Source organism: Desarmillaria tabescens, assembly GCF_030435595.1.
Source record: "Desarmillaria tabescens strain CCBAS 213 chromosome Unknown EV420scaffold_53, whole genome shotgun sequence".
Lineage (NCBI taxonomy): Eukaryota > Fungi > Basidiomycota > Agaricomycetes > Agaricales > Physalacriaceae > Desarmillaria > Desarmillaria tabescens.
The window spans coordinates 154,577-176,509 of NW_026848352.1; the positions used below are offsets into that span (position 1 = coordinate 154,577).

Consider the following 21,933-nt stretch of genomic DNA (forward strand, 5'->3'; position numbering starts at 1 on the left):
GGAGGGGACCATGGACGTGGGTTGGATGATGGGACTAGATGCAAAAAAACTTTCAGATGAGCTCCATTAGAGAAAAGACACCCAAGCGCCTCGAAGCGCTTACCTGACCGTGATGCCTCGCACAGAACACGTTGCAGGACCCACATAGACCATCTAGGGACCACCTTCGAAAGGCACGAGGCTAGGAGATCCCGAAAAGTGGAGATAGCACGAGGCCAAAGTAATGACAAATTCCCGCCCATTTACTCTCGTTAGGAAGTGCTGTATAGTAATGATGACTGGCACAGAATACAATGTCAAGCCACACGGAAATTCAATTCCGATATTTGATTCGAAGACAGGAACAGCCTTGAGTTAATTGGCTACCGGTAATTGGATATGTTTCAATGGAAAACACACAAAAAGGACAAGCGTCGAGCGAACGCACCTCTGAAGGCTAACCCAGTGCTCCAGAGTCTCCTGTTCCGCAGTCAATGAAATGGACGCTTGTCGGCACCGCTGAGACCGTGAGTGCGTCGTCACTGTCAGCGGCGTAGCGAAGACCGTGGAAACAACAAAGAGGCATTTAGACCACTGCCCATGGGAGCTAGCACTGCATGGGAATCCCCTTGCGGATATGACTCCGAAGATTTCAGTACTAGAGAGAAAATTTTAGATCATGCTACAAGAATTAAGATGTGTATCAACCTGTCCAGTTAAGCCCATGTCTACTGGTTGGGACCAGCAAGAGTTTTCGGCGTTGTGTCACGGTAGGCATAGTAAAACCAGAGATGGTGTGACATGATCGAAACCATAGTGGCACGTGCCATCTGAGGTTCGAGTTCTAGACTCTTACGGACTCTTACCCCACTGTACAATTGATTTCTGACTGTAACGATAGTCATAGCGCCTTCGCAGAAGGCCCAAAAATCAGCACCTAGTGCACACGTGCTATATACCGACCCCTGGAGGCGACGAGGTATTTGTTGAGATAAGCGGTAATTCTCCAGCCGCTCACCCGGATACAGCAGGGAACCCTCGCAAACAGGCGAGGGTCATCGTCGTTCGTCTACCTATTTATCTACATGCCGTGTACACTAATAGAAGCAATATGATGTAATAAGGAAAGCCGAGGAGGAGAACAGATGAACGGTGCTTCCTACTGAAGATCCCGACGTCGACTGCACCATGATGCGCGACACTTGACATTCCAACAGTATTCGACTCGAGAGAGCAATTGTCATGCACTCTTATAGATGCGCTGGACGAACTGAAGGATATAGGAGCTCACATCTTCCGGGCGCTCATAAAAAGGAGCATGTCCAGCCCCAGGAAGTCGACGATAATCCAAATTGTCCCCAAAATGTTTCTTCATAAAACTTTCATGTTTCTCCACGTCTACTAGCACGTCTTCTGTACCCTGGATACAGAGTATTGGCAGCTCATTAGCCACAGAGAGCAAGGCCGTTTCATCTTGCGTTCGTGAGAGCGAAAACTTCAGTGCAGCCGTATTCTTTGCCCATCAATCAGCCTTCCAATCAGATCCTTCGCGTAAATTAAACTCACCATACCCACGGCACTGCCCATCCACGCGCATTGATCTTCAAACGAAATCGAATTCCCTGGAGCGACAAAGGCACTTCCGATGAATTCTTTCAGCCCATTTTGGAATTCGGCGGTATGTGGGGACCGAATCGAAGAGATGACGGTAGCGTTGTAGGGTCTAGGGATCTCCCTCAACATGGAGATCCAGGCTACGGCGTTGAGCATAACATGCCCAGCCACTGGAAGAGGAGACGCGCCGTATCGAGACAAGACGTCAGGGATAACGACGCCTCCCAGTGACCTATGCTTGAGACTGTGAATAACGAGCAGAAAAGACAGGGTAACGTACGCACCAGCTTACGACAATAGGTTTGGTGACATTGAAAGCAGCGCACACTGCCTGAAAATCTTCCGCATGTTTTGCAGAAACGTAGGCATCCTCTGATTCCGGCTGGTCGCTACGGCCGTGCCCCCGGGTCTATTCGAACAATAAGAGGATTTCACAAGGTGTAATTTTGAATCACCTCGTATTTGATCTGGAAGTATCGACGTCAAAACCCCTGCTAATGTAAGGGGGGAAAAAAACTGTACCATATACAAGTTGTCCAACAACCGCCTGTCATTGAACTGTTTAACCCAGTTCAGGCCTGAGCCAAGGAAACCATGAATGAAGACCACGGGAGGCTTTCCCGGGGTTCCGGCAGCATCAGCCCAAATGCGAGTACCGTCTTGAGAGGCAATCAAGTGGGAGGACATTGCAGGTGAAAGTAGAACGAAAGCTTGGGGAGGTTTTCGTCATTTATGCTGACTCTGATTTCCGTTTTCCGTCATGACCAAGCAATCAGGGAGGCGATGAGGTGATCCTCACCGACCAGTTTGAGTAAAACGTTGGGGAATTGCCCAGCTGCAGCCAGTTGCTTAAAATTTCGCCCAAATGTGATAGAGAAGTCACGTAGGCGAAACACCGGCTGTAAACGAGCCTACTCAAGGGCTACAAACCTGAATGTACCCCAAAGCGTCAGTACATCAACACAGCTCAAGTCCCTCGATAATATGTTTTCTCAACATAAAGATTCTGGAGAGACTCACCATAGCTAAAAAAGAACAAAGCACACGCGGGACAAAGGCTACCAAGACGTCTTGAAGTTTTTATGAAGTAGATCGCAGTCAAAAACAGCCAGCGACCGTCTGAATAAGGCGTCAGTAAGGGACATCGCACAGCCACCCGGTAACTATAGCACTCGGCCTTCACATGGTCTGATGGCCATGCCTCGGCTTTCTTCGGCTCAACAAAGCCCATTTCAATCCACGGAGTACTAGGAATACGTTCTGTTATCAACTGAAAGAATTGAATTAGCTGCTATTTTGAATGTTGGTGCCGAGCAAACAGCTCAAAAATGACTTCGGCATTAAGCCGATTATATATGAGCCGGGACGTGGCTAAGCCGTTTCAAGCTGGAAAATTATCGGCTCAGCCACTGCGAGACTATCGGCTCGTCACGGCATTCTGCGGCCCGATCTTCTATTGCCTCGCTCCGTCGCGAACTATCGAGGCGAGTCATTGCACTGACTTCCTCTGGTGAGAAGTCCCAAATGACGGCATCCTCAAGCGTGTACCATTTTGGGGCGGCCTCGAGCACGTCAAGAAAGCAAGTTCAAGTCAAGAATAAATGAATAATCCTTAGTACAAAACGCCATAGCTCAGGCGTTGAGCAAACTGGAGGATCATCGGGTTCACAACTTCCAGAAGCTCGTAAAAAGGCGCGTTCCCTGCTCCTAGAAGTGTCCGATAGTCCAAATTAGCACCAAAGCGTTTCTTCATGAGCTGTTCATGCTTCTTCGAGTCTAGCAGTGCGTCTTCTGTACCCTGGATAAAGAGTGTTGGCAGCTCATCAGCCACGGAGAGCAAGGCCGTCTCATCCTGTGTCCGTGAAAGCGAAAGTTTCCGTGCAGCAGCATTCTTTGCCTGTCAGTCAGCCTTCCAATTAGATCCTTGGCGCAAGTCAAACTCACCATACCCGCGGCGCTTTCCACCCATACACGTTTGTCTTCATCAGAGATTGAATTCCCAGGAGCTACAAAATCACGCATGAATGCTTCCAGTCCCTTCTGAAATTCGGTGGTATCTCGAGACAGGATCGAAGAGATGATGGCGGGTTGGCTTGGCTTTTGAATCTCCTGCGACATAGACATCCAGGTTATCCCATTGAGAAAAGCATGCCCAACCACTGGAAGAGGAGATGCATCATATCGAGATAAGACGTCAGCTACGACTATCTCGCAAAGTGACCTATAAAATATTAGGATGAGAGAGCGAAAGGAACAGACTAAAATACGCACCAGCTTATGACAATCGGTTTAGTAACATTAAAAGCCGTACACACGGCTTGAAAATCCTCTGCATGTTTTGCAAAAATATAGGCGCCCTCTGATGCTGGCTTGTCGCTACGACCGTGTCCACGAATCTATTCCAGGAGTAAGAATATTTTATGGCAGTGTGGTTTGTGATCACCTCATATCTGATTCTGGAAGTACCTATGTCAAATCCTTGCTAGCATTGTGAGGAAAGACCGTACCATGTACAAATTATCCAGCAACTGCTTGTCATTGAACTGCCTAACCCAGTTAAGGCCGGAGCAGATAAAACCGTGAATGAAGACGATGGGGGGGCCTTCCTGGCGTGCCAGCAGCGGTGCCAAGATGCGAGTACCATCCTGAGAGGTGATCAAGTGGCCGAACATTATAAAGGAGAAAGGCTGAACAGCTAAAAAAAACTGTGATTCGCTCGCGTCAATGGATGGGACAGGATAAGAATGTTCAAAGGCGCCATCACAGTTCTCCATCACACCTGGCCGAATCATTGAGAAGGCACTGAATCCTGAAAATTCCAATTTAGGCGCAGCAGGTGCCGGGACGTTCTTAAAAACAAGCCATATACAATACTCTGAATGTAGTACGACCTTCCGGTATCTTGTCGTGGATCACTGCACTCGGGTCCTCCGGTGAGAAGTGGAGAATGCGGGGTCACCAGATCTGCAGTTCCCAGAGCAGTCAGTCGCATTGCGGTCTCGCGCACTTCAAGATGGCTTCAAGGGCTAAGAATAATTCGCATTGGCATGAAGCGCTATCGTACACACGTTGAACCGATTGAACGACCATCAGATTCACAACTTCCGTAAGCTCGTAGAAACGCGTGCAGCTTGATCTAGGAAGTCACCGATAGTCCAAATAAGCTCCGAAGTGTTTTTTCATGGTTTTACTATCGTTTTCCGATTCTATCAGCTCGTCTTTGTAACCTGGATACAAAGCACTGCATTTGAGTACGGGAGAATGTCTGCGCAGCAGTCCCTCACTTGTTGATTAGCATGACGATCAGATCCGTGACATAAGTACATCACACCCACCCTAATTGCCGCTCTGCCTATCCATGTCGCATGCGTAAGTACCAATCATGGAATTGCTGGGACCTACGACTATGTCTACACACTCTGGGGACTGGTAGTGCAAATTGCAATTTGAGTGCAATTCTGAAAGTCGGCGATAACAGCAGAAGCAATGGATGAGAGAGCTGTCGGATTTAACCTGACAACTTTGAACTTTGTCGTAGTCATAGTACAGCCCAAGAACGCGGTTCTGGCTGGAGGTAAACAAAAAACGTAAAGTTTGAACCTGACGGCAGATATCCGGTCCGACGTTCCGGTCATCCCTCTCTGATCCTGCCTTTTTTTAATATCCAAAACTAGCCTTCTTCTTGTTGGCCTATTCAACATTCCCTTAGTTTGCTACGGAGGTTATTCTTACCCTAGAGAAGAAAGACATGCCCGTAAAATAAACGGTGAGAAGGTGAGTATTCTAGTCATAGTATTTTGAGTAAGTATTGTCTTCACCTGGATCTCAAACCTTCTCCTAGACAGAAGAGCGACGCTTGGAAGAAGAGAACGGTCAAGTAAAAAATCACAGTAGGGTGTAAAGACACCTTGTTCCAGGAGGATCTATCTTTTGTGGAACTGACATTGTCCCGTTTTATGCATGATGAATCTTTCTGACAAACACGCTCGATATCCTTGCAGCTATGGTTGCCGGGGTGGTTCAACGATTAGGGCATGTAAATTTTCAAGAAATAGAAAATAATAGCACTGTGCTATAAATAGAACGTGCCGTTGGCGAGTATCGTTTCTGATGATGTTGACTTGTCTTAACCAGCGATGGGGGTGACTGAAAAGCCTGAGATAGATTATCGATTTTTTAAAGGGTATCATTTCCATGCATGACTACGAAGCAAAAACTGAATGTCATTTTTTCAAAACATAATCTGATAAAGCGGTGAGAATCGATAAGAGTTTTAAATAGTGTAACGAAACATTGTAGATGCTGCCCACTATAGACGCTTCCGAGTGGAGGGAGAATTACGACCGAAAAGCACAACTTCGTCGTTCCCGCGGAAGCTTTCGGCTGATCTCGAGTGCGGAAGTATCCGCAAGGCATGAGTTCTTTCCCAATTTGTCTGCAGCAGACGTCGATACGGGAAGGTTTGTTTCGAGAGGGGCTTCATGCTGTATACCGAGTTAGTAACAAGGTACTCCTCGGATGGAGTGTAGGTGACAGAGCCCCGCGCAAAGAAAAGCATATGACAATTATAGTCTTGCCGCGAGTGAAAAATTATCGATGCATGAGTCGACCGTTGTATGACGCGAGAAAAAGGTCCTGAACGGCCTGTGAAGACCTTGCTTCCTGCGAGCAGAAACTTTGAGGAACTTGAGTCGTGGAGCTGAGCTTTTTCGAAGGATATGAATGACTAAGAGTAGAAAGCGACTCGGTATAAGTAAGCATGCAATCGAATGTAAAGAGTGATGAGGTGCGGACGCATACCGACCATTCCAAAAATTTAATTGCCGAAACTAGTCTGCTCCGACTGCTTGACATACCAAGGAGCGCGACGAGAATACACACAATTAATCAGCTAAACCTCCGATGTCCCAAGCGGGTTCTTGTTGAGCCAACCCTGTAACACAGCAGATGATTTGGTTGAGATTAGGAAATACATACACCTCCACAGAGGCCGATGAAGGTTGCGAAAGGGAACAGTATCTCGATACGCAAATATCCTGGTATCATGGACCAGCCTGTAGACAAGTATTAATACCAGGGCTCTGTCCCAGATCTATATTGAAACCTAGGAACGGAATGAAATACCAGTAGTATTCCGCCTCTCCGGATCACTAGACCGATCATTTCTGTAACTTGCCTCCTGCCCACTGACATAGGGTTATTGAAGAGAAACAGTCCGCCTCCAAGATCTGGGCCAGTTTAAGTCGATTAGGTAGTGAAATTTCACCTCAGACTATGAATATACCCAGGCAATTTAGTGGCAGTCGTCTCTTTCGACAGCAGGCTGGTGCGGGGGAATTTGTTATATGCTGCACTTCTTCATGGCGTTGCTGCATGTGCTCTTGGCTGACGTCAATGCGAACGACGTCATCAGTATATGATATGCATGGACAAAATGAAGTCGCATTTCCGGTAAGAAACATGCATGAGCAAGGTCACCTTAGGTTATGCTGTAAGCCTTATCGTCCTAACACGATTATGAGACTGATGCACCCAATCTAGTTCGTGAAAGCTATGCCTGAATCCATCGGGCACTTTGAATGTTGGTATAGAGCTCCTCTTTGGTCGCAGTGTTTCATACTCTGATTTGCGACCATCAAAGTCAGTGGAAGACGCGGGACGGAGGAACGGGACCATAGAATGGAACTCGGAGCACAGGACAAATACATTCGGCAACGTTAATGTGTCTTGGAAAATAGTATACAACGTTCGGATGGGTATAAATGATTGCATGATCTTCACTGCAGCACTCAAGTAATCTCATGTCGCCAGTATCCACTAAACGAGTCCATTGGGAGGACGACTCCAACCGCTACGCAGCACCGTCACCTTTCTATGTGACGCTCCTCGTTAGCCCTACGCCTCCCTCACACCAGCTTCCCCATTCACCAGCCTGGCCCCTCTCGTCTCCCAGACACCGGCTATCACCTGCTCCTAGACCATGTCTTCGACTTCGACCACCGTCGCCCTTCCCTCAATCACCACCGCAAAGACGTTCGCATCGGCCCACCAGTATGCAGACGCCTCGACCCAGCACAGCTCCTCGAGCCCCTTCTCCCTCTCCACGACCACGGCGTCACTCTATCTCGCATCCCCACAACAGCCCGCGTTCACCATACGCATCTACGCGAATTCCGCTCCCGTTCACGCGTCTCTCCATTCACCGTGCCCTCCGTCTGGGGACTTGCCAGCCGATCGACTTCTTTACCTCAAATCGTATCGCTCCACACCCTCTTATAGCCTCTGAACCCGCGTCTAACCCACCTCTCGGGAGGGTGTTCATCCTCGTTGAGATAGACAGGGTCGAGAGGTTCAACGTCGAAGTCTACGCTGGCGGAGTGGGGTTCGTCACAGTGAATGACGTGCTTGCACGGATGCAAACTGTATTACGAGAACGCCTCGAGCCTGGGGTGGCAGGCGGGTGCTATAAGGAGAGGTGTGGTTGTGGCTGTCAGGCGCTTGTTGATAGGAGGAGTGGTTTCACGACGATGTTCGACGGCTTGAGCGTGAGGAGCAGCGGCGACCATAACAAATGGCGGGTACATTTGAGGAGGGTAAGGTATAGGGCATAGACGAGGACGCCAGGGAAAGAAACAGATCAAGCACATTGTACACTCAACAGCATCATACGTAACCGGAATGTACCATCACTGTAGTAGTAGTAGTGGCATCATCGTCACAGCTTCTAAGGACGCTGTCATGTCTTCAGCACAGAAACAATTGTAAAGTAAACAAAGACTTACACGTTGAAACGGCGCATGTCTCTTCTACTTTCCATGGCGACGATCGCATTGAAGTGCCCAAGAAATTACAAGGGGCATAGACCATTATGGTGGAAACCGCTAAGGATGTCTCTCGAGTAACATGAACGGCGAAGGTCGGGTTCTCCGTGGGGCCGGGACTTCGAACACGTTATTCAAAGTACGCCACTCCATGTCTTGAGCCGCGTTCCGATCCTCCTCAGGGTACCGCAATATATGCCCGTCCATGAGGTGCAACCCATCTAAAATTCGTTATGTGTAGGCGCGGGACGAACGCTGCAGCACTCTACTTCGCATACTGGAAGAAGTAGAGAGTAGGCAGATACTAAAACGATCCTGCGTTAGAAGGGTTGGTAAATCACAGACAACAGTAATTTACGGCAATTTTGGATGATTGATGTTCCGAAGTTATGATCGATGGAGTCATAGCTGGGATGAAGCCGAGGTATACGGACATAATTCCAGTCCGTTTGATTCCTGTTCCACTTCAAGCTCGCAGCAACGGAATCCAGGACCTGTTGAACCCTAATCCATTCAATATGGTGACAAGAAGTCCAGCGTTCCGGGCAGAACATAGCATCTCCTCTCTGCTTCCGCGCTAAGTGCGTCTCGCGAGACCACGAGATCCAAATTCCAGGATGGCAGCGAATGTTCTTTGAGAACGGCATAGAAGCAAAATCCGCGCTGGTATTACGGTGTAGGGATCAAATCGCAAAAGTTCCACTGTCAAGGTGGAACAAGGGCAGAACCGGGAGGTGGAAGCCCGAGGTTTGATAGTGCCCAACGCCGAGTGGTAGTAGAAAATGCAGACTTTGATGTCTGCCAAAACAAAGAGAATCGACAAGATACATGAGCGGTGGATACTTCGACGAATAGTGTAGACTCTGCTTATTATCTACTCAAGTAAAAAAGGGAACGATGAGAAGGGTTGGTAAACGACAATAGGACTAAGCTTACCATAAGTCCGGCTGATCCAGGGGAATGTGGCACAATGGTTCCAACACCTACGAATAGCGAAGATCGTGCCGGGAGATCGCCCAGAACCGGATGTCGCCACGTACGTTTTGGACAACTGAACCCTAACGGGCCCAGCACTAGTCCCATCAAATGATAGGCCGCTGGGAGTCAGCTTCTGCTCCCAATAGTCACCTTTGCATCCGGAACCTACGAGGACATTGAACGTTCTGCGCACATGTTGCTCAAATTGAAAGCCCTGTCCTCGTCATACGTGCACGTCCCAGGGACAGTAAGAGGTGAGGAGCCGATTGGTTCACGTTAACATCTTTACAACGCACGCGGACAAGAACCCACAGATATAATCATTTGGCAGAGAAAAACGCGCTGCTGATCTAAGTCCCGTGCATCTCAACATGAAGCACAGCCTGAACCAGTTGAAAGCTCCCGCAGATGCAAAACATATAAAAGTTCAACCACGAAAGCAGCAGCTACCGGCTTTCTAAATCCCGGCGACTCTTTGTTGTCCAACATACTATGTTCTTAAGTGTTAGTTACTTAAACACTAAGGAAAAACGTGACCATACCTCGACCTGATCGGACGCGACGCCACGCTGATCTTCGACATTTCAAACGTTAACGTCCATCTTCACACGACCCTGACGTCATCACGAAAGCCTTGCCGAATCCCATAAAGCAAATGTAAGGTTCGACATTCAGCGACGATTTGAACATCAGAGTCCGGCACCAGTACTAGTCACTGCCCGCTGATCAGGATCTTTAAAAATGACGCAGAAAAGGGAGGCAGGGCGCGAGGATGGTGACAGCGAATGGAAAACCATAGGTAAGTGAAAAGCACCTAGACGGGAAGGACGTTTCCGGGATCGTTAGATATTATGAAAAAACGAGGTCTGGCTGCGACCCTAGTGACGATTCGAACGTCGGAGTCCTCTTCACTACCGCTGACATATATCGAACAAGAAAGTCAGTAAAACGCCGAAAAGTGGATACCTACAAAATACCCACCTGTCCTCTGCACCCGAAAAGAAGGTCCGCCCCCCCTTCCCTACTACACCTTTTCTCTCGATTCCCCGATTGAGGAAGTGAATCTCGCCGGCTGGGGGTAGCACGCCCTAGGAACTGGAACGCGCATTTGGTCTTCGAGGCGAGTCTTGAGTACAATTTATGAGGACTTTCAGCTCCGCGACGTTGGTGGGAGGATGGAGAAGTAAAGGTTTGGGCTATTTGAGGACGCAAAGATGTAAAGCGTTGTCCTTTGTCAGCAGCACATTGAACATCTCCTTCCCAGTTATGTGAGGATTGAAGTAGTGGAACTGCGCCCAAGGGAGGAGAACGTTGGGACCATCTCTAGATAGAGGGTGGGAAGATAACACGTGTATTATGATGAAGGACACCCAGCTCGTGTCATGGGATGCGAGCTAGACGTAGATGGGCGGCGAGACGGCGTGCGAGAAGGAAACGAAGATGGGACTTCAAGCTTCAAGCGATCTCCATTCAGTGCCAGTACGTCGGCGCCCGCACGCTGAAGACGACACAGAAAAGAAACGTTGCGGTTGGGATATAGCTACCATACAAGACCTGCCAAAAAGTCAACAAACGCCGACCAAGGGCGAGAGACGCTTACATCCACACTCCCCTAAGCCCCGTCCGACTGATTGATTCATTGCCCCTTTGTCCTTGTAATCCTTGAGCACGTGTCTCTCGAACGTAATACCTAGCCCGTACACCGTGGAATCACTTTGCATGGAGGACCTGTTGAAATCAAGTGATACAGGACATGAGAAGCTCGCTGTGACGGGAAGCACCAGTTCTTCCAGACCTGATACCTCGCTCGCGAGCATCTGAATCGACGACTCAAGGCAGAGAGATACGCAAAGTGTGTGTGTGTGTGCCATAATCAAGGCTCGCGCAAGACTTTGGCATAAAGGCGGAGGGGAGTCGTGTTGAACTTAGGCGGAAGATGGGGATAGTATGGCAATGCTAACCACCAGGCGACGTCGCCTTGAAGTGACGATTCCGCCTTAGTCAAGTATTAGTTTTCGAGAAGAACAGCTGCTCCACTTGGACCACTAACGAGAACCGGAAATATGGTACGGGGAAATCGCTCGACACTCTCGATGAACTTGTTGAAATGTCAGTAAACACCGCGTAAAGGAATTCCTGCCGAGACACGCACAAGAACCTCGAAAAGGAAGTCTGCCGGATTTCCAAGCATCCATCTCACGCGTCACCGCACCCAAGCTCGTCAGTCGGGGGTACCACGTCATGCGGACTTGTCCCTCGTGGAAGAGCCGCCAGAAAGGAGGATTAGGCAAGTGTTGAGCCCAGGACGTGTGATGGGATGCAAACCATACGAGATCCTTGTGCGTGGGAGCGCGACTTGAGCCATCGGCGCTATATTCATGAAGAATCGTAAGCATACGCAAGACCGTCTAAAACAGGTCAACGAACACCGACAAGAGACACAATATCGAGATATGCACGCTCCCTTCATGAATCGAGAGGAAAAGTGGCTATACCTCATAAAACAATGCGCTCTGGTCAATCCAACCTCTAGAGGGCGACGGGATCGCTAGAAGACACGACTCTATCCCAAGAACGAATGTACCGTGACGGTAGCCGGCGAGGAAGGGAGGTATGGTATTGCTGTGGTGAGTTACCGCTGATGAGAATCCTGCTAAAATGTCAGTAAACGCCAAAAGGAAGATACCGCCTACGAGAAACGCACCAGAACATAGTAATCCGTTCCTATTTTCGCCAGAAAAGACAGTACGCCCAATTTCCCTCAAACTACGCCTTGTTCCCCTCAGAACACGCTTCGAACTCCTCATGCGTCAACACCCTCGAGAGTCGTCTCGTGTACCCGTAAACCCAAGGAATATACAACTCCAGGACCGAGGCCTGAGGCGGTAAAGCTCATCAGATCGGGTTAGCACGCCCATCCTGCTCGTCTCATCCGTGTGGGGGTAGAACTACGTGCGCGAGGGAAAAGGCGTCGGGATGTCGGCCTGGCATGCAGGAAGGAGGGGTAACGCGAGTGCCGAGCGAATTTATGACGAGGACGCTCATGGGATGCAAATGATACGATATTTTGATGGAACGGCATGCGAAGGGTATTGGAGAAGGTGGTCGAGGGCGCAAGGCTCGACGTTCGGCGAGTCAGCTCCATATCCAGGAAGCTCGTTGCAGTTAGGGCCGTAGTCGTCACCTGCTAAAAAAGTCAGCAAACGTTGGCGAGGGTAGCAATATCTCGAGACGCACCAGCACTGTCGTATTCTCCTTCATATGTTGATTAACCCCGCTCTCCTGCATCGAATCCATGGCCGTATGCGCTCTGTCGAGTAGAAGACGCCGTGTTGCAATGAAGAGGGCTTGTTGGTTCATGTTAACGGGCTCTGTTGTTCATAGCGGCGCCTCCCTCTTGTCAGCAGCACATTGAGCGCAGATCCTGGAATCCACGCGCTGAGGTCCGTGAGCTCGTGATACCTGGGATGTCGAGCGTTATATCTTGACGCGTGTTGTGTACGTCTGTCCTGGGAGGAAAAAATGGAATTAGCACCCCTACTACTTCAGACGCGTGATTAGTTACATTACCAGAGATAGAAACGTAGGTAGAGGCTTGGGCATGATGAGCAAGAAAAAGGTACGCGTGACTCGTGGTGGTGGTGGACGAAAAGAAATGAAGCACTGATGATGTTTGTTTGTGCCCTCTAGATTCCGGAATATCGTTTCTCCGGCTCTTTGCTTCCCCTCTCGATCACCAGACGGGCTACTAATCCCAGATACAATCATTCAGCAGAGAAAGACGCGTAGCTGATGGGAACCTCCTCGTTGTGTGTTTTATGGCTGGGCAGATCCACGACGGGAGGCGCATATACCACCACAACACATGGTACGCTCTGTCATCAAGCCAGCCTACAACTCATACAGCCCCTCTCCTCTCTGCGTGCTCTACCCTCGGCCACCCAATCCATCCCCGAACCGCCTCCTTCCACTCCCCTTCCACCCTAACCACGACACCCGGCCTCAACAAATGCGCCCAAGCCTGCCTCACACCCTCGTCCAATACCACAGAGCTCCCATTGCTACATGCTGTTGTTCATGTCTATAGCTACCAAGAACGCATGTTGCTAACGTGACCTGATTTGCGTTGCTAAGATTATATAAGGACCTTAACTCTTTTAGATTCTTACACAATGACCAGCTGCGACACCGCAGAGATACCATCCTACTCCCCTACAGTCGACATCAATCCCCTTCTGCGCTCATGGTGCTCGCCTGGACGTATTGATAAAATGACAATGGCACACATACATCTCGATATGATTGCCCTTGACGGCCTTGTCCAATCCCGGCTGGATCGTATCAAACAGCTCGAATCAGAGATTGCGCGCCTCCGTGTAGAACTTGACAACATCAGCCCCACCCTCGACAAGTATCACTCTTTCCATGCGCCTATGCGCCGCCTCCCGCCAGAAGTGCTTCTATCTGTATTCCGCCACATCGAACCAGGTCCAAGGCCGGATAAACGTGCGACACCGTGGGTTCTCACAGAAGTCTGTGCATCGTGGCGTGAGCTGGTCATGAATACGCCGACGTTATGGTCGACGATAAGGATGGACTGTCGGCACGGTTGGGATCAGTATTGGAATTTGCATGGGGTCCAGACTCATCGTACCCGTTACTCCAACTCGCCGCCTCGCTTCGGTATTCGACAAATACGCCCTTGGATATCATTCTGATCTCTGGCCAACAGACCACCCCTATCGATCGCATAGCCAATCTGCTGAGGCAGCATTCCACCAGATGGCGCTCTCTTGTAGCCGACTCTGATGAATTCATTCCAAATTATCTCCCTGTACTGGAGAAGCTCGAGTTACGGGTCTTCTCGACGGTACTCGCTTCTCTCCAGGCACATCGCCTACATACCCTCAGCATTGGCCGACTCTACAACATCCCTTTTAGCATGTTCCCCTCCCTCCGCCATCTCAAATGCGCCATCATCGACTCTATACAGCTTATTGCCCTCCTCGAAGATGCCAAGAAGCTCACCTCTCTTCGAGTCGACTGTAAGGTTTTCGTCCATACCAACTCACCCAGTGCAGACATAACAAGCAACCTCCTTGAACTCCATCTCTCCACTGAAGTACCTGAAACCCTCGCGTACATATCCTTCCCAGTGCTATACTCCCTCACTCTCGGTCTTCCGTCCATTTATGGCCCCATCTACACTCCAAGCGACGTTGATATCCTGAACAACCTTCACTGCCCGCGTCTGCGCACACTCATCTTCCACCACTCCGTCAGCATCCTTTCTCTCGCCAGACTCCTCTCGTGCCCCATTAGCCGCTTGGATCTGGTTGTGCACTGTGAGAGCGTGTATCATGCGCTCAATTCGATACCTCTTTCTCATCTTGAGGACCTGCGTATCACAGACATGTCGGGACCGTGGGAGTCTTTGGAGATGGTCAGGATGGTCAAGGCAAAGAAGAGCTTAAGGAACGTAGAGGTCAAGTCGGCATCGTCTGAGAGGACAAAGGAAATGTTTGGGAAGGCGCGTTTCCCGGAAGGATGTACAGTGAGTTTCAGTGATTGGTGACACAGACACGGTGCTCTCGCGGTTTCTTCCACGGGCTTTTTCATAGTAGCTTGTTCCTCGCGGAGAATATACGGGAGAATGCGATCGACGTGAGAACACAATAATTCCAAGTCTTGTCGTTTCAGTAGCAGTTAACGTTTGAAGGGAATTTAAAAGTTGTGAATGGAAACAGTTGATCCTTGGCGGTATCGTAGGCCAGAAATGGACCTGGTCGAGGTCGTATGCCCCTGCTGCGCTTCATCTATCTTCGGTTCATTCATTATTACCTTGAAGCAATAATAAAGAAGCGTTAGGCATGTTTCGCAGAGAGATAGCAAACCCATATGTTGATCTTCAGAAAAGAGGTGGAGTTCTGGTCTGGGGTAAGCCGACCATAGAGCTGCGAGCATTTGGATCGCCGATTAACTGGACAATGTCGAAATATATTCCAATTCTCAGACGGAACAAACGGCATGCACACCTTCAATTCGAAGTATCGAGGATAGCCAGCTACTGAGTAACTTCAAATCTGGGCATCAAATGTTGAAGGGCAATAAATCTGAATTCATTGCGTCAAACGTGATGGTGTTGGTGTTGGTGTTGTTACCGGCACAAGGTCCCAATAAGGAACGGCCGGGCCCACAGCCCTGACATAGCGAACCATGTACTGTGGCCACGAAGGCTCATACCGTTGTGATCACGCTTTTGAGTGTGTCGCGCGGAGTAGAGACTCTTCATGGGGTACCCAAAAAAAGTCATTCACGAATAATATAACGGTACGGTACTAAATATGCGGAAAACGTTGAACACATATTTAGCGAGAGCTCCAACTATTTTCATATCATCTGCTCCCAGTAGGACGTGTATTACTTCAAAACAAGACGCCGCGATTTCAACAGATTCGCAAAATGGCTGGTGGCAATTAGGAAATCAGACCGCAAATCTTCCAAAGATTGTGATCTGTCGCAGTACAACAAAGCGTGCGACATAGGTAAAGCAGGTGAATAAGAAGCTGAAGGAATGTGAGCCACCGCGGCAATGGAGGAAATACTAACCACCGAAATAATCTCGGCCCGCCGCTGAACCACTTCATTCCACTCCGGACCTGCCCCCCCAGATCTTATTCAAATGTGTATGTTAGCAACTGGTACCGATGTATATATCTCCGTAGCAGATTGCTTAACTTGCGGGAAGGAATGCAAACTTTTACTAGACATATGATAACCACCTTCTCTTTACGCACGGTTTGCCTTTGGTACACGTTACCGAGTACATGGTCATCAGTTCGTTGCGTTGTTACTCTCCTAATCAATCCCTTCATCCATCTACTTGCATTCGTGGTTCTCTCGTCCACAATCACCGTAGGAACAAACTGGTACTTGAAACCGACCTCCCGGTCAAACGCTCTACTCCATGTTCGTATCCTTCATCACATCCGCTGCTTTTTTAACTTTGGCGAACAGTAATTATCAGTTTCCTGGTGCCGAGCTCGTTATCACACAGGCTTCCCCTCTTCTCCCACTGTCATGAGAACTAACCGGCGTTTCATCTTGCACTTTGTTCGGATGTTATTTCTTGTATAGCCGGTGGATCGTTTCATGCGGTTCTGCGAGTACTTATATCGAGTCATCCATATTACCCCCGATGGTGTGTAGTCTTTTCTGATTGAAACATGCATATAATCGTAAGAACGTCGGGTATGACGGTCGCCTACTTCATGGGAACACCAAAGAAAGAGGTGACTGCTAGGTTTTGGATCTATCTATGTACCTGCGACAATCCTCGTCAAAAACCATAGAACGAGCCTGAGGCAAGGTACACCTTCAAGGAAAGGAAGAAATAATAGGATGAATGATATCAACATAGAACGTGCGACGAGTTAATTATCCTGAGAACTTGAGGTAGCAAACGACGAGAGATACATCGTTGTTGTGATTGTGCCGTGGTGAATGTTAACAAGAACCTTTAACTTCTTCAAGAGTTCCAGCCCGTGGCACGTGACACGGTCCGGCCTGCCGCAGGTATTGGTCTATTTTTGATCACCCTTCGCTTTGCTTCTTTTCTTTTCCTCCAACACGAACACACGGCCACCCTCTTCGTATTTTCGTCTCCCATTTCCCATATTCGTGAACTTCAGACATATCCATACAATAATGGACTGAAAACTACCTTGCCTTCCAATGCCAGGCTGATCTCGCTGGCGAATTTCGAAACGTGCTGTAGTGGAGTCTCTTTAATACAACGAAGGGTTACATTTTGGCCATTTCAGGCGCGCGGTGCAGGGAGATGTACGTATATCATATTTTCCGCTGGCTGTCGGAATTCAAGAAATTTTGCGATAGTCTCGAGGCTGCAGTGTCGAGTCTTTGTTTGCCATTATCGCGAGGGTTGAGATCTAGTACATGGATGCCTGAACCTGTGCACTACCGAGTCTCTTTGAGCGGTTTGATCCCTTACAGTAGGGACTCAACTGTTGCTTGGGTATAAGACGGTAATCTAATGGATCTCCCGCAACGCGTACTTCCCCGAAGAACCCTGTTGTAAAGCGCACACCCGTTCCTGGACTAGCCAGGCGTGTCCGGCCTAAAGAACTATCACCATAATCAGCTTAGCTCAGACCTGTTCCTACCATGTAGGTGTTGGTTTGTGTTCACGTCTGCGACATTGTGACGACTGCTGAACGACATAAAGCTCGGGGTTACCGCGCTGTGGTAGTCGTAGCATGGCAATGCTGTAAGCCATGTTCTCTGTCGTCTCTTTCCTGCAGTTTCACGGATACGCATAGTTCTAGAGCTGGAGGGGTATGCTATTGCTTGCTTTCGTTTTGGTACCTATTCGCCCTCAAAAGAGTTCGAAGATAATATATTCGTCGAATCGTTATCCCCGGGAAATATACCACTCCGAACAGTGTAGTAAGCTCATTTCGGAGTTTTATAATGATGAGCGTTTCGTTTCAGCGCTTATAATGGGTCCAGCCAGTTCAAAACATTTTATTTTTACTGAAAGTTTGTACCGGTTGCAGCGCAGGAACTCACCGTTCACAGTTGGCACCCGTGATCGTTAGGAAGAATTGATGTCGAGAGAAGATTCGACTACTTTGAGTTCGACCGGTACGTAATCCACGCTGTCCCCCTCAAAAACTGATACTGACTCGGGGTGAAGGTACTCACTTGTTGTCTACTGTCTAGCTGTCAAGTGTGACTCCCGTCGCAGACGCAAGTCTGAGGATCAGCGCCCTTTGTTTACGACGCGAAAAGAAGGGAGTATCTGACATCGAAGACTGAGGGATATATAGGCGCGGGGAAGGTGGCAAACACGGTGCAGCACGTCCACGCCGACAAGCAGAAAAGGATAGGAAAATTCAGGAGAAGGTAATTTTTGTGCGTCCTTCCGTATAGGGTTTCTGACCTCAGGTCTGAATTCTACGAAGCCTTCGAAATCGCACTTTCCCACCTCATATATACTTGGCGGATCATATGTTCCCTGATCCGTAACGGCAGTCCCGCGCAGGCACTCCTACAGACACCTACGTATACAGTAAATCCCTCGGTGTATTCGATTACCCGAAGTGTACAGAGTGCGCAGAGGACGCCAGTTCGAAAACTAAAGAAACAACTCTAGACGTTTTCACTTCCAGAGTACAGGTGATACATGACACAGTGGCTCGTTGTCAATGATAGAATTTGATGATGGTTTAACCTGATGGGATGGTCGGGGTGGAACTATTAGCGAAGCTAACGCTCCTTGGCTAGGAAGCCTTATTAATGGCAGTGGGTATTGTACGCCTGGCAACGGGCCGGAACGAGTGCTGATTAGAGGGTGATTGGTAGGTACAATTAAGAGAAAGTCTGATTCTGACTGTGTTAATGGACAACGATTAGAAATCATGAACAAGGCCCGACGTACGAGTGTCATCGTCAGCTTTCTTCGAGCCATATATCGAGGTATCTTCTTCGCAGACACTTCACTTGGTCATTCAGGTCCAGTATCAACCATGTGCACGGCCCGCAAACTCACAAATAGTCTTGACAGGTGTAACACTACACAGAAGTAGACTTGCGCTCTTATGGTTACATGCGGGCGCCACAATACCCCATAAAGTAACCGGACCGCCAAAGTTGCACGAAAGTCGCTCGAGACATGACTTATCAACCTTCCGGCATCCTGGCTTTGTATATATTAGTTGAGCATTGGAATAGAGGGATCTCTCTTACAATTCCCCAGACTGCGACCAATGGAAGTGTTGGGCACCTACGGTGCGATGCTGGCGGGCGGGTTCGTTGCAGCGATGTAAGTGCGTATCTCTTGGCTACTATTCCAGATGGCTAATCTCAAAGAACAGGTTGAGCGGAATCGTCACTATACAAGCTCTCATCTATTTTAGGCTCTACATGCAGGATTCCTGGTGGAGGAAGACCATGGTGCGCAATTTTCTCGCTTCCGTTTGTATGGCCAGCTAATTTGAGGACACACAACAGGTGCTAGCTGTTTGGTACGCCCGATTTCGATACCTCCATGCCTGTAACGATCACCAATTCACTGCTAGGGTCCTTGATATTCTCCATTCCACATTCATTTTCATTTCTCTTTTTGACTATCTCATTACATACTTTGGTGCTCTGGATAGGACTGATCACATTCCTTGGTGAGCATGAGTTCTTTCATATTCCTGAAATATCAACTCATGCCTTAGACGCACGAAGGTCTATTGCTGTAAGCGCCATTTCCACCATAATCGGACGCTATTGGCTCACGTCCTAATCAAAGCTTACTATCGTGGTTACTGTACGCTCCACTGCTTTATTTTTATCGTATTACGATGCTTAGTGCGCTCCTAGGCCATACAAACACTAATCGCACATTGGTATGTACCCATCAATTCCGCAATAGTATCCGAAAGGCTAAGCTGTTACTCAGCCATTTTTCCGAGAAGATACATAGATGTACGCGATACGGTTGCTGCTGTCGGAGCCGCCTGCTGACAATTAAACTTTCTAGCTAGTGATAAGAATTGGGCTATAACCATTCCTATCGTAAGGGTTACACTTTATTTGGTGCCGACTGGGTTTAACCTTTTGTCCGTCTAGCTTTTTCTTGCATTTTTGCGGCTTGGTGAGTGATTCCGATCTCTGTGATGACAATCCTGTTTGAATAATTCCTACCCGCCGTTTCAGGAGCGGCGTCTGGTAAGCATCTTACCAGCTGACCCTTACACAAGACTGACCATGCTGAATTGTGATGTGCAGTTTCTACGTATGAAATGTAAGCCTTCATCCTCACATCCGCTTGGTCCCATCCTGAGTCACTGTGATAGGATACGGCTCCACCGATTCTCCGTCTTCACGGAATCTTATCCTGGCGTTAGTCTCATTGGTGTAGATGGGCGTACTAATTCAAACTGACATCCGATGATAGTGGATCTTCACTACCGGCCTCTCCCTCTCCTCCGCTGTTGATCTACTCATTACGGCTTGGCTGTGTTATTTCCTGCACTTACTGCGACGGAGGATTGACGTTCAATCCTCGTACGTACATCCCCTCCCTGAATAGCAAATATGGTGGCTGAAACGTTTCATGGATAGTATACTACAAGTCATAGACTCGTTAACTCTTTACACACTAGAAAATGGACTGCTTACGAGGTAAGGAAACTTCGTTCATTATTCGTCGGAGCACTAATCCATTGATTTACAGTGTAGTAACAACAGCTTCGTTGATTTGTGTAGGTCCTACATGTTATTGTCTAATTTATCCTGATCTCCCTGGTTGAACAGTGGCTCGTCATGCCCACAAACCTTGTATTCCTTGGTCTTCACTTCGTCATTGAGAAGTGTAAGTGATTCAACCCCGCTGATGCTTGCTGCTTAGATGATCTCTACCAGTGTATGCTAATTCCGTCCTCGCCTCGCTCAATACGCGCAAGGAACTTCGCGAACTGCGTCAAAAAATGAGAGCATGGGGCGACCTACCGGTACTTTCGTCAGAGGACTTTTACACGCAGTACCAACCCCGGCATGCAGAGGTAAGATGTCTCGTATATGTGGCATTCCTTGTGGAGTTTAATGGATGGTTTCATTCGAACAGGTTGCTTATCGTCCGAGGGGGAAGATACGGCAGGTGCGCTTACTGACTGCCTTTCATGAATGAATGCTGATATTTTTGTCATCATAGCTCGAGGTAACCGTCAAGAAGACAGTTGAACGTGTTGTGCATGACGAAGAGTCCATGCTCTCCCCCCAACGGGAGTACTATTCGCCCTACTCGAGGCTGACTCGAAAGCCTACAGTGTTGGAATGGCGTAACTCCAGGGGTGCTGAGAGATGGCATCTTTGATATTGGCTCCTCCCTTTCTCATATTTCTTACTCTCACCTCTCATGTACCGTTCCCTTGCCACCACTAGCTCTTGCTTTCTTCACTGCACCGAATTGTATCAATATAATTGTCTTTGTGTAATGCTCTTTTTAATCGTACTGAGTAATTCCAAAGTAATTCTTCCATTCCTTAATACAGTAGTTTCTTATTACTCCGAGCTTATAGTTACTCCTCTTCGCGCCGACCGCATTTAACAGGAAAATAAATGAGAGCCTGTCTGAAGTCTGGAAGCGCACATTGACCTTGTGCAGAGGTGCTTCCGGGAACTCGCATTTGCTTTAAGATTTGCGCAGGTGGACCACGTTTCGTTCGACCAGTAACTGTATGATCATCCTTTAACACATACTGAAGTGTTTCCACTAATACCCGTAGTTCAAAACTTCCTGCTTCTGGGTCTTGAATTGACCTATCAAGTTCTCGATGAGTTGGAAGGTCGTGTCATTCGCACTGGAGATTTCGTAATTATACGTCTGGAGACGGTTAGGAAAGAGCAGAAGGGCTGAGCGTGACTAGCAGACACGAGATACGGCCATTTGGTAGACACATATTCTTGCGCCGACAGTCCATATAGAAGTTCATAGATAGGCGGATGAATGTGATAACAAGCCGCAGGT

General features: G+C 48.5%; 7 protein-coding genes across 7 annotated transcripts; 4 read left to right on the forward strand and 3 right to left on the reverse strand.

The window, feature by feature from the left end:
- Positions 1-1,159: 1,159 nt before the first annotated feature.
- On the reverse strand, positions 1,160-2,397 carry EV420DRAFT_994774 (alpha/beta-hydrolase). Its single transcript, XM_060484281.1, has 5 exons — positions 2,116-2,397; positions 2,049-2,060; positions 1,878-2,002; positions 1,546-1,825; positions 1,160-1,492 (listed from the first exon to the last, which is right to left on the reverse strand). Exons 1-5 carry the CDS (start codon positions 2,278-2,280, stop codon positions 1,220-1,222), a joined length of 855 nt encoding a protein of 284 aa, XP_060325196.1. The 5' UTR covers positions 2,281-2,397; the 3' UTR covers positions 1,160-1,219.
- Positions 2,398-3,205: 808 nt separating this feature from the next.
- On the reverse strand, positions 3,206-4,265 carry EV420DRAFT_1768241 (alpha/beta-hydrolase; the record flags this gene model as incomplete). Its single annotated transcript, XM_060480959.1, has 4 exons — positions 3,206-3,490; positions 3,538-3,814; positions 3,865-3,989; positions 4,101-4,265. 4 exons carry the CDS (start codon positions 4,263-4,265, stop codon positions 3,206-3,208), a joined length of 852 nt encoding a protein of 283 aa, XP_060325197.1.
- A 2,746-nt stretch (positions 4,266-7,011) lies between these two features.
- Positions 7,012-8,362, forward strand: EV420DRAFT_994838 (uncharacterized protein). The gene is made up of 2 exons (XM_060484282.1): positions 7,012-7,084; positions 7,135-8,362. The coding sequence occupies exon 2, from the start codon at positions 7,395-7,397 to the stop codon at positions 8,202-8,204; it is 810 nt and encodes a 269-aa protein (XP_060325198.1). The 5' UTR covers positions 7,012-7,084; positions 7,135-7,394; the 3' UTR covers positions 8,205-8,362.
- A 1,022-nt stretch (positions 8,363-9,384) lies between these two features.
- On the forward strand, positions 9,385-12,569 carry EV420DRAFT_1484594 (uncharacterized protein; the record flags this gene model as incomplete). Its single annotated transcript, XM_060470096.1, has 10 exons — positions 9,385-9,450; positions 9,508-9,639; positions 10,143-10,191; positions 10,758-10,871; positions 11,405-11,501; positions 11,548-11,731; positions 11,926-12,019; positions 12,058-12,137; positions 12,179-12,277; positions 12,339-12,569. 10 exons carry the CDS (start codon positions 9,385-9,387, stop codon positions 12,567-12,569), a joined length of 1,146 nt encoding a protein of 381 aa, XP_060325199.1.
- A 573-nt stretch (positions 12,570-13,142) lies between these two features.
- Positions 13,143-13,999, forward strand: EV420DRAFT_1721974 (uncharacterized protein; the record flags this gene model as incomplete). The annotated part of the gene is made up of 2 exons (XM_060479773.1): positions 13,143-13,218; positions 13,626-13,999. Coding segments are annotated over exons 1-2 (408 nt in total), but the record flags the coding sequence as incomplete, so codon positions are not given.
- Positions 14,000-16,242: 2,243 nt separating this feature from the next.
- On the reverse strand, positions 16,243-16,974 carry EV420DRAFT_1574034 (uncharacterized protein). The gene is made up of 3 exons (XM_060474402.1): positions 16,766-16,974; positions 16,410-16,708; positions 16,243-16,361 (listed from the first exon to the last, which is right to left on the reverse strand). The coding sequence occupies exons 1-2, from the start codon at positions 16,808-16,810 to the stop codon at positions 16,442-16,444; spliced, it is 312 nt and encodes a 103-aa protein (XP_060325201.1). The 5' UTR covers positions 16,811-16,974; the 3' UTR covers positions 16,243-16,361; positions 16,410-16,441.
- A 2,206-nt stretch (positions 16,975-19,180) lies between these two features.
- On the forward strand, positions 19,181-21,600 carry EV420DRAFT_1721982 (uncharacterized protein; the record flags this gene model as incomplete). The annotated part of the gene is made up of 20 exons (XM_060479774.1): positions 19,181-19,236; positions 19,289-19,367; positions 19,425-19,438; positions 19,493-19,591; positions 19,650-19,659; positions 19,714-19,731; positions 19,785-19,810; positions 19,864-19,889; positions 19,945-19,979; positions 20,034-20,058; positions 20,121-20,132; positions 20,193-20,208; positions 20,261-20,306; positions 20,362-20,471; positions 20,529-20,588; positions 20,641-20,668; positions 20,721-20,778; positions 20,829-20,968; positions 21,031-21,063; positions 21,118-21,600. The coding sequence occupies 20 exons, from the start codon at positions 19,181-19,183 to the stop codon at positions 21,277-21,279; spliced, it is 1,053 nt and encodes a 350-aa protein (XP_060325202.1). The 3' UTR covers positions 21,280-21,600.
- Between the last annotated feature and the right edge of the window lie 333 nt (positions 21,601-21,933).